General features: G+C 32.4%; 2 protein-coding genes across 3 annotated transcripts in view; both read left to right on the top strand.

The window, feature by feature from the left end:
• Positions 1 to 762: 762 nt before the first annotated feature.
• LOC145326739 (glycerophosphocholine cholinephosphodiesterase ENPP6-like) overlaps positions 763 to 11,567 on the top strand; it is a 103,081-nt gene continuing 92,276 nt past the window's right edge. For both annotated transcript variants that reach the window (XM_080170122.1, XM_080170121.1), the window contains exon 1: positions 763 to 875. In XM_080170122.1, coding sequence (XP_080026248.1) covers positions 867 to 875 — 9 coding nt within the window. In that variant the 5' untranslated portion in view covers positions 763 to 866. The remainder of the gene's footprint in view (positions 876 to 11,567) is intronic.
• Positions 1,172 to 5,173, top strand: LOC145325521 (uncharacterized). The gene is made up of 4 exons (XM_080168499.1): positions 1,172 to 1,707; positions 2,215 to 2,308; positions 2,600 to 2,821; positions 5,031 to 5,173. The coding sequence occupies exons 1-4, from the start codon at positions 1,582 to 1,584 to the stop codon at positions 5,171 to 5,173; spliced, it is 585 nt and encodes a 194-aa protein (XP_080024625.1). The 5' UTR covers positions 1,172 to 1,581.

Below are 11,567 nucleotides of genomic sequence, written 5' to 3'. Positions count from 1 at the left end.
AATACCTTTATTTTATATATGTATATTTTGTTATAAGGAAAATGTTAAATAATGTCTCAAGTATTTTTGGATATTAGATTTGTATTAGATGGTCAAATATTTTCAAATACCGTGTATTTACACGATTTTTTAAACATTAGAATAGTTATATCACGCATCGTATTACAAAAAAACGTAATAAAAAATGTACAATTATAAGATTAAAACTGTTGAGAGGTTCATAAAATTTTTGGAAGGGGTTGGGTTGTACTCTAATAATTATAGTGAGGGTTGATATTCTATCTAAATAACTCTATTTTTTTTGTTGGCACTGAACATAAAATCAACAGTCTGGGTGTATTCATCTATCTAAATTATCATATTAGTATCAGTATTCTCATAAATTCAGGTATTTTAAGGGATAAGATAATGGAAGTTCAATTGATGTAATTACCCAATGATTGTAGGAAAAAAATTTCGCCTTTTCTAGATCAAACTTTTTGGTTGAAGTGTTTGAACACTAATAGTTTGAAACCAACCAATCAAGATACAGTAAAAGTACTTAAACTTCTTGAGCCAACGAATAAGAAAATGTGGTTTTTAGTTTTTCAGTTAAGATCTTAGGTCCGTTAGATTTCTTTATTTTATATAAGCTTAAAATAGGTCTCAGAATTGTTTAGATTTGACGATGGTTTTATGCTATTTTACTGACCCTCCTTCCGTTATGGCAAAGTTATTTTTTTTTAAAGAAATGATCTTCAAAAATAACTAATTTCTTTTTTTCCAGACCTTAAAAAGTTGTGAAAACTGAAATATCTAAAAATGTGTTTTTGTTATTAAAATGAAAGAGATTATTTTGGAGACCTGATAATATATTTTATTTAGCAATGTATAAGGTAAGATTTTTTCTTTTAGAAAAGTAAATTTTTGATCTCTAACATACATAAACAAATGCTTAAAACAAGGATGACAACATCCATAAAGGCAAAGCTCTAAATCGTACCTAATAGTCACAGTTTGAAATTGATAGGTCAATTCTAACATGTCTAATTCAGTACGAAAAGACGGACGCACAGACCCTAATTAAAAACAAACTTACCCTGAAATGCCATCTGTTAAAAATAAAAAGACACCCTGTCAATATAAGATTAGATAATTCAAAAAAATATTACATTAAAATATAATTAGTCTTTAGTCTACCCTCCAGCTATCAACATCTATGGTAGCCACTGAGTAGACACTCTACCCTTTTTGACTCCCCCCAAGGATACCCCATCCCCCAGTCATCATACCCTCATCTACACACACTCGCAAGGCGCACACCAACCCCTCTCCCTCAGCTGTCCTACCCCCACACACACTCTCTCTAGGCAGGCTATCAGCTGACACAAAGTGCCGGTAACGAAGCCCTCTCATTGGAGGAATTAGTTCCTACCGACAGATAAGAGATCTGATTGGTCCAACGCACTCTCATTCGGTCACATGACTTCAGGCTATTGGCTAATCTAGATTGATTAGTGTAACACGCGGGTTTTTACACCAGTTTTTATCTGACCACGCTCGAATATACATCTCAATTATATAGTGTTGCTGCTTTATAAAATGGCAAAGAAATTGCTAACGCAGGATGCCTTAGCTCAAGTAAGGTCATTTTTACAAAATGACATAAAGGATGCCATCAGTCAAGCCGTAACCGAGAGCGTACAAGCATACGAGAAACTTCAAAAGGTGAGCAGCGACACTCTTAGTAAAACTTTTTTATCTGAGATTCGTAGTTTGCGTGATTCAATTGAAACTTTAAATGTTAAACACCGCGACGAAATGAATGAACTTCGTACGTTAATGGAAGGTGGTGAACTTTCATCGGAACAGCAAATTGCTGTACGAGTGGTGTCATTAACAAAAAACTTTGAGAACTTTGTCGTTAATGCAAACGCGCGTGAAAAATGCCAATCCACACTCAATGATTATGTCTTGTCCCAACTTGCTCACAGGGAGCAAAGGGACAGACTGTGGAGCATTCGTGTTAATAATGTCCAGTGCCCATGGCTTGATAAAACGCCGACAAGTCGCGAGGTTTTTGACATTGTCATCAGGCCTGTCTTGGTCGAACAGGACCCCGACGCAAACATCAATTACTCTAATACCATAGAGTATTCTCATCCCCTAAGCCAGAGGGTTAAAGGCCCCAGAAATTATATCTTCAGGTTTTACTCTCGCCATATGCTTTTTCAGTTCATGCTCAACAAGAAGAAGCATTTACAACTGTTGGACAAGAAGGCTCGCGACAAGACAGGTTGGACCAGCGCCGCTGCAGTATCCTTCGACGGTAAGAGTTTTCTTAAGTGTGCCCACGATCTTGCGGACACAAATAGAAGCTTGATGACCTACCTACACAGCGCAGGAATCGTGTCTAGGACTAAACTGTCGGGCACCAGCGTCGCCTTCCAACCAAAAGATGGCCCCCCTAAGTGGATAAAAGTGCAGAATCCTATGGCTCGAAGCCACATCGGGCTGATTTCCCCACTGCCTCCCCTACAGGAAATATTAAGCACTGATAATTTGATTGTAAAATTCATGCGTGAAAATGGCCAATCTAATCGTAACCTTTTCTTTCAAGGTTTCGAAACAGAGATAAAGAGCCTACTGCAGGACCTGAAGGACAACAAGCTGCGTGGAGCCCAGACAGAGCAGGACCATGAGGATCAACATTCTCCAAATCATAGTGTCACTGTTGATGCTATCTCCACAGCCGAATTTCCTGCCATTGAGAATACTGTTGCCGCAATTCCCGCCAAGACAGGCTCGGCCCCAGGTACTACACCAGGCTCTACAACCACAGGTACTAACACAACATCATCCTCAGTATCGACAAGGTCAGCAGCTGCCAAACCATGAACAATGCCACGAGCATTCCTCTATGGATATCGGGTCAAAATTAAGCCTTGAAAAGGTTATCGTCATATTAGTAGTGTACATTTTGTACAAATTTCACTTTAATTGAGCAATTACTAGGTACTATTAGGTACTATTAGGTACACATCAATATCAAAGCTCAAACTTATTACGCTTAGCCGTTTTTATAACTATCATCATTATTATAATCTGTATAATCTGTCAATAATCGTAAAATAATCAAATTCAATGAGTTAGACTGATTAATGATAATTGTGTGTAAACATATACTGGTAATTGGTAATTAGTAATTAGCAAATTAATTTTGAAATTAACTTTATTTACTGAATTATTCTTCTTACTGATTTTCTTACTGATTTTTTTTACTGAATTTATCAAATCATTATACTCGTTGGATGCGGGTAGGGGGGGGGGGGAAAACAGTAGAGATTTTTTACCATGTTTATTATATATGTTATTATTTTAGTGGAACACCTGCCGATAACTTCTGCCTGCATAGCTGAACCGGTGTACTTCTCTTTCTTATCGTAGTTAATGATCTAGACTCTGCCACTAGAGACGCATTGCTGTCTCTTTTTGCAGATGACACATTTTGTCTTTTAACAGCTGACAACATTAGGGATCTGTTTATTAAGATTGAAAATACTCTTCCTCAAATTACTGAATGGTACAACAGTAATAAACTTATTATAAATAGCAAAAAAACCAAGGTTATTTTGTTTCAATCGCCAAGGCAAAATTTCACGGAAGAGGAAAAAAATCTTATAAAACAGTTTCCAGTTTTTATCAATTCTAACCATGAAGGAGAGAACCTTCCAGAAAAAATCCAGAAACTAGATCATATAACTTTTTCGAATAGTAACCCTGGAGAACAAGCCGCAAGGCACCTGGGTATTCAAATCGATGAGAAATTGTCTTTCAAAGTCCATTTTAATTTAATGCACAAAAGAATTTTAAAAATCGTATACTCATTACGTCAAATGCGTCATATACTTGACTCGCAACATCTTAAATTGCTCTATTTTGCCTACATAAAGTCTGTTCTCAACTATTGTTTAATTGTATTCACTGCTGTTCCAAACACCTTATTGGAGCCAATCTTAAAGCTCCAAAAGGAGTGCTGCCGCTTAATAGCAAAAAAACCACGCCGTTTTCCATCAAATATTTTATTTAAACAATTGGAAATTTTACCAATCAGGAAACAAATGGAATACGAAGTGTTTTTATTTATGTACAAATATAAAAACAATATGCAGCCAAGAGTTTTTGATGGTGTCTGGAACACACGTGATACAATTCACGATTATGAAACCAGATTTAGAAATAATTTCATAGTAGATCAAGCCAATAGAAATTTTATATTCAATTCACCATTACATTTTTTCCCAAGACTTTGGAACACATTACCTGAAAATTTAAAAACAATACCTACATTCCTGGAGTTCAAACGGAAAGCTTTTTACTTTGTATTAAACTCAATATAATGGTTTCATTCTTTATTTTTCATTCTTTATTTTTCAGTCTTAATCTTCTTACATTTTTATCCTTATTTTTAACTTATCAATAGTTTATCTTTACACTTTATGCAGGCAACAATATATCATAACATCATACTCATACTCATAATCACCAGAGCAATTTAAGTTGGATTCAAGTATCCTTCTTTTTTGATTTTTTTGATTTTTTGGAATCTTTATCCCTATCATATTTAAAATGAGTATACGATTAAAAGGTTTTTTTGTACATTTCTCAAATATTTCACGCATCGGTTTGACATACTTAATTATAGCATCGGATCATTCTGTCCTAAATATCAACCAAAATTTTGATGCCTTCAAGCAATGTTTTTTTTTCTCTTTCCTTCTTTTCATTCATTGGGGTTGTACATGGTCGTCTCAGGGACTAAGGGATTCATCGGAAATTTAGCAAGGGTTGAAACTTAGTTCAAGAACGTCGGAGTTTTTTGTAAACGGCCGGGAAACGTTAAATACAAATTAGCTACCTAGGACTTAATACACATAGAAATTCTCCTTTAATCTTAACTTTTCAAATTCAAATTTAATTTTGATTCATTTTTCAACTTAATTTTATTTTTTCAATTTTATTTTTCAATTAATTTATCTAATTTATTTTAGACTACCTTGTCCCGGTCTGTACAACCAGGAGCTCCTGGAAGGCGTACATTGTGTCCTTCGAGTCCGACCTAAATACCTACATCCCCGTCGTCGAGTTGTCGTTCAAAATAGAGTTCTTACTAGATGTTAACCCCTGCAATTAAATTAAATTCATTCAACAAATTTTTTACATTACAGTTTTTTTATCAATTTTTTTAGCAACTCTTTTCCAATATTTTCTTTTCAACATTTTTTTCAACATGTTTCTTTATAACAATATTTAAATTTAAATTTACAATTTTTCTTTCTTTTCACTTTTACAGGGGAGCGCATCTAGAAACCTGTTGAGATTCTCACAAAATTTATTAAATTTTATTAAATTCTAAACAAATTCCTATTTTTTAATCAAAATTCCTTTTTTTCGTAATCTTATAGTTCTTTCCTTCTAAATTTTCTTAAATTTTCTTTGGTCACACGAAATGTCTATATGTCATGATTAGGTTGGTTCATATTTACATGTTGGGCACAGGATCCATCTATCTGTCTAATCGCTAGCCGGTCAACTCGTTGACCGGTCACGTACTAACATTGCTGTATAGGTTGACATATGGAAGTTATGGAGAAGGGGTTGCAGGCAAAGCTGATGTGAAGGCGAGCTCGTAGATGTTAAAGCGGTGGAACCACGAGCGGATAACTTTCTGATCCGCATTTATATGGCGGTCACCGGCCGGCGAAAGTGGTACCGACACCAACCACAGTCCAGCCCGAAGTAGGCTCAGCCGCACCTGGCCCGCCAAGAGAAATCACCTAGTTTATCAAATTCCGCAATTATGTTTACCAGTAACAATAAAAACATATAATTATTATCGTTATATTATGAAATATTAACATGTAATTTCAATATAATAATTAATTGTCTATGTGATTTACTCATAACAGGATTGAAGAGTTATTGAATAAAAGTTCTTATTATTATTATCTTATTATTATTAATATCGAAAAGGTTAATAATAAAATTAGCTTTAATAAAAATTTTTATATCTCTCTCTTTCTTTCCCTCTAAATATCTTTTTTTCATCATAGAAAAATAAAATAGATAGTCTAAATAGATTAGTAATACTAATGATCTATATCTCAACGACAAAAAGACTTTTGATTGCAGGACCATTGTTAAGTTGCTTAAACTGTTTATAGATACAATTCGGATCTGACTTGAACCCGACACCTTCCCAACAGCAAGCAATTCTGTTAAAATTAGGATACTTTTTGATTCGCCTATTGTTTATTAATCTATGATTTTTGTGAGTTCTATCAATCGATATATCATTACTTGGATAATGCCCCAGATTTTTTATGTACTCTAATAAAGTGATACTCACAGCTAGCTAAAATACCCCCATTCCTACCCTCCTACTGGGTGAACAAACTAACCAGTAAATGATGTCTATATTAGCACCAAAAATTGAAGAAAATTTTCCCCTGTCAATATATCCACGTATTCTACATCCATTGTTCTATCTCCTAGTGTCATTATTGATATGATTCTCAAAATCAAATAATTATATTTTATTCTCCAGAAATCCTTTTTTTCTCTTTTATAATTCTATCGACTTTTTGATTATATAAAATAGTCATACTCAAATATTAATGTAACAGTTACGTACGATTTAGAAATCGTAGCAACTCTATCATAATAGTCCATTTAAAGCATGATGATTTTAAACTTTTTGAAACAAGATTTATATGATGTAATTATTTAACCTATTCTTCTGAATTTGAATTTGGCAAAAAAAAATTACACAATTTAGTTTGAACTTATGAATTAATATCAATTTATAATATCAAGTAATATCAAGTTCTGATTCTCCAAAAGTGAAAACGTTGGTTTTTCCTGCTTTCTGATCTTAGAGCTTTTCTTTTATGGATGTTGTCATCCTCGTTCAGCTTGCAAATCAATGACATAATTACAAAAACATTACAAGGTATATTTATTTTTTTTGGTGGAACTGCAATGTTAAATCTTTCAAAAATATACTTTTTTACTTTAGCACAATTTTTTAGGGATCTAAAGGGATAAGACAATGGTCAATTTTTTTTACATTAGATTAATGGTTAAAACGTTTAACACTCTACTTGAAGAATCAACCAATCAAAATTCAAAAATCCCCAAAGTTGCCGAGCAAACGAATAAGGAAACATTATTATAAAACTTTGGGGACTAGTGTAAACAGCCCATTGTCCCCTCTCTCTCTGACAATTTCCCCTCTGTTTAAAAAGCAATTATAGTTATCGTTTATAACTGTTGGACGGGAAAAAAGGATTATTCTTGGACCAATTTTCAAATTAGCCAACCAACCCAGGGATCTAAAGGGATAAGGCAATGGCCAATAAATTCATGTTAATCCCAAGGATGATACATAAAATGTTGGTTGAAACGTTTGAACTGAATGAACCATCCAATCAGAATTAAAAAAAGACCCCAAAGTTTATAAGCCAAAGAACAAGAAAAGGTTATCTTGAAACTTTGGGGACTAGTGTAATGATCAGCTCAATATCACCCTCCTCCCTGCGACCAACCACTTCACTCAATTTCATTTTCTAAATCAGTTTTTATAATTAAGTTTTCTCCTTTTTTTATTCTTTAGCGAATAGGATAGTCATCAAATGTCCAAATTTTATGTCAAAATAGCAATATATGGACATACCAACTTTCTAGAATACTAACAGAGTTGCTACGTATATTATGGATTATCTCTTTTCGTAGTAGGAATCTTCATGTTTTTAAATCTTTAGTATAATTTTCTTTTTAAGTATAAAAAATGGATTGATGGATCTTATGATTCATATTATTAATCGTGGATAATTTGGAAATTATCGGCTTTTGACCCATAAAATTAATGCAAAGCCAAAAAAGAAAAATAATTGGTTTAAAACCCGATTTCTAACATATTCCCCCCTCAGGCTCTGAGATATTTGTAAAAGAAGTGACAATGTTTGTTTTGTAAGGATTTGTATTTATAGTACAGGGTGTTTAGTATGTTTAGGTACAGATTTATATTTATAGTACAGGGTGTTTAGTATGTTTAGGCACATATTCATATTTATATTACTTGGTGTTTAGTAAGTTTAGGTACAGATTTATATTTATTGTACAGGGTGTTTAGTATGTTTAGGTACAGATTTATATTTATAGTACAGGGTGTTTAGTATGTTTAGGAACATATTTATATTTATAGTACAGGGTGTTTAGTATGTTTAGGTACAGATTTATATTTATAGTACAGGGTGTTTAGTAGGTTTAGGCACAGATTTATATTTATAGTACGGGGTGTTTAGTAGGTTTAGGTACAGATTTATATTTATAGTACGGGGTGTTTAGTATGTTTAGGTACAGATTTATATTTATAGTACGGGGTGTTTAGTAGGTTTAGGTACAGATTTATATTTATAGTACAGGGTGTTTAGTAGGTTTAGGCACAGATTTATATTTATAGTACAGGGTGTTTAGTATGTTTAGGCACAGATTTATATTTATAGTACAGGGTGTTTAGTATGTTTAGGCACAGATTTGTATTTATATTACAGGGTGTTTAGTATGTTTAGGCACAGATTTATATTTATAGTACAGGGTGTTTAGTATGTTTAGGTACAGATTTACATTATAGTACATGGTGTTTAGTAGGTTTAGGTTTATTAAAAATTAAATGAAATGTTTATTTTGATTGAGAGATTAAACTGGTTATAGAGTTGCTTCACTAGATAAAAGTTTAAAACAAAGTTAAACAACTGTTAAAAGTTGGCTGGATGTTTATTAAGTTTATTTTAAAGATTTATTTGTTAGTTAAAAACAAATGTATATTTTAAGTTAATATGAAAAATCTTGAGCTAATTTTTCCATTTGAAGGTAGCTTTTCATTTTAATAAAATGTTATTTTAAAAATTGCTATTCTTGCTAATAGTTTTTTTTTCGAGAAAGCTTTTTACCCCCTCAAAATAAAAAGCTTGGACGTCCCTGGAAGTAATTGCTCATTCAAAAATGGCAACATATGTTTTCGCATTGTTATTATTTATATATGATATAATAAATTATGTGATACATAAAAAATGTTAATATCAAATATATACATCTAAATAATCACTTAATCTATAAAGAAAAACTTATATTTTTGTCACAAATAGGTTGACTTATTTTTAGTAGCGAAGATTCTTCATAGATGTCTTTTCTTTTAACCGTCCGTCTGTCATTGGGGAGACATGTTATTTAGTTGCCAACAGATTTTTTCTCGAAATTATGCTGTCTAATGAGCATCTATTAGGTCCACTGGTCTGTCTGTATATTGTAATACATTGGGGGACATCAAATTTCTAAAGGGAAATGTGTCAGCTGCTATTACGGGTATTTGAAAATTTTATGTTTTGTTTTCAACCCATTTTGCATTTACAATAAATTGAAATACAATATCAATTTCTTTTATATCATTTTAAGATTTGATGTCTGATGTTTACGTCGAGAATGTTTTAAAAAATTTAAGATTATGATTTATATTTTAAAATTTGTGACAAATTGTCTGTAATACGATGCTATACATGATTTTTCAGTATGGCTGAGAGACGGTTCTAATCCAGCGGATATTAATCGGTTTCTAGCCATACTAGAAAACAAGTTACTTGAACCTTATTTTTTTAGTAATCCGATGTAGGACAATATAATAAATTATCATAAAAAATAGGATACAGAAAAGGTTTATATAGAAAAAATAACATAATATGTTTTTTTATGTAATAAGCTACTCTATAAATGCAAAATTTCCGTCCGTCTGTATGAAAGATTTTTAGAATAGTGAAGTTCTCGGCTGCCATTAAACGGATGAATTATTTTTGGAATATTTCTCTAGCCAATAATTTATTAGCCAAGAAAACTTAGTCCGTAAAATGTATTTATAAAAAACGGCAGACTTATTTTCATAATCCTTTATAGGCCCAGAAAAGGTTTATAACTTGGGAGGGTAATTTTACCCTCCCAAGAGAAATAACCCATAGGAAAAATTTACCCCCCACCAAAAAAAATAACAACAGTATTTTCTTTCATTTACCTTTTTAAAACTAAAATTGAAAGAAATGGGTCAACTATCCCACCCCCCATTCCTTCAAGTGTATCTAGTGGCGTCTAGGTAGAAAGAACTTCTAAATAACCTGTTTTCCATCATTTTTTCTGTTCTTTGCTGCATATGAAGTTATTCTTTATTATAGTTATTATGATAGTCAAAGATTTTTTTGGTATCATAATGATATAAAGATTTATAAACTGTATAGTTCAAGGAAAATTTTCTCCGTGAGGAGCGCAGCGATCATAAATTAACAATGTTTTAGAACAATTTAAAATAAGTAAACCATTTTAGAAATTCAAATATTTGTAAATACTGAATGTGCCTGTCATAATTCCTTAGTTTTAAGATGGCATATATGATCACATACATACACATTACACACACAAACACACACACACACACATACACCCACCCACACATACTTATACACACCCACACACAAACAAACAAACAAAACAAATATTATTCATTGCAACCAATAAGAATATTCATATTCAAAGAAAGCGAGCGGAATTGAAGATTTTTGATCAACATAATCACATTTACATAAAAGTAACAAGATTTCTTTTATGTACTAAAATGTATCGAAACCGCTGGACCGAAATTGGTCTCTTTTACAGTGAAGGCACGGCACATCTATTCTATCTATTTTAGGGTAGGTTACATCACCCTTCAAAAAATCGTCAAAAATTTTTCCTCTCCCCCCAAAATTTTTTCTCATATTTAAAAAATGAAATTTTAGAAATGGGTTGACTCCTTAAAGTACCCCTAGAGACCTTTAGGAGGGAAAAATTTAATTTATGAGTAGCTTTTCTACAAGAGGACTTTCTCTCTGATGACATGTTTACTTTGAGTTATCAATCTCTGTGTATGTGACTGAGGGGGTCAAGAATAATGTATTTACTTAATAATTACTCATCAAGGCGTTGTTTTTAGCAGCAAAACTACTCTATAATTTACACTTGTTGGTCGGTCGGTAAAACTCTTGTAATGGTTTGAAAAACATAATATAAACAATCATTTTGTTGCTTTATTATGTAGGGAGGGAAGGGATTGTGTCTTTAATGTTTATTAGGACGTTCAGCGGATAATCTTCCCTTCTTCCTAAAGTTTATAATTCGCCTAACCCTGTGGGGATCGCTAACCCTTAGAAGCCTAATTGGCATTTCCTTACTCTGATGAGTACCCATTATAACCTAACCTAACAAATCAAAAGTAATAAACGATCAAACGATGAACAATTTGTAAGCTGTCCTACTTATGAACAAGAATGTCCTTTTTAATCATGTTCCCCTAATCATACTCCACATGATAAAGACATTCAGATAATATAATTGATAATTATATGTAATCAAAGATTATTACATTAATGTATTTGTATTTATATCAACCATTTTCCATAAAGTATGAGATGAAATATACGAATATAAAGGAATTTGTGAGAGAGAAA

Source organism: Acartia tonsa, chromosome 8 (genome assembly GCF_053477335.1).
Source record: "Acartia tonsa isolate MP-2025a chromosome 8, ASM5347733v1, whole genome shotgun sequence".
Classification (NCBI taxonomy): Eukaryota; Metazoa; Arthropoda; class Copepoda; order Calanoida; family Acartiidae; genus Acartia; species Acartia tonsa.
This window is presented reverse-complemented; position numbering and strand designations above follow the sequence as displayed.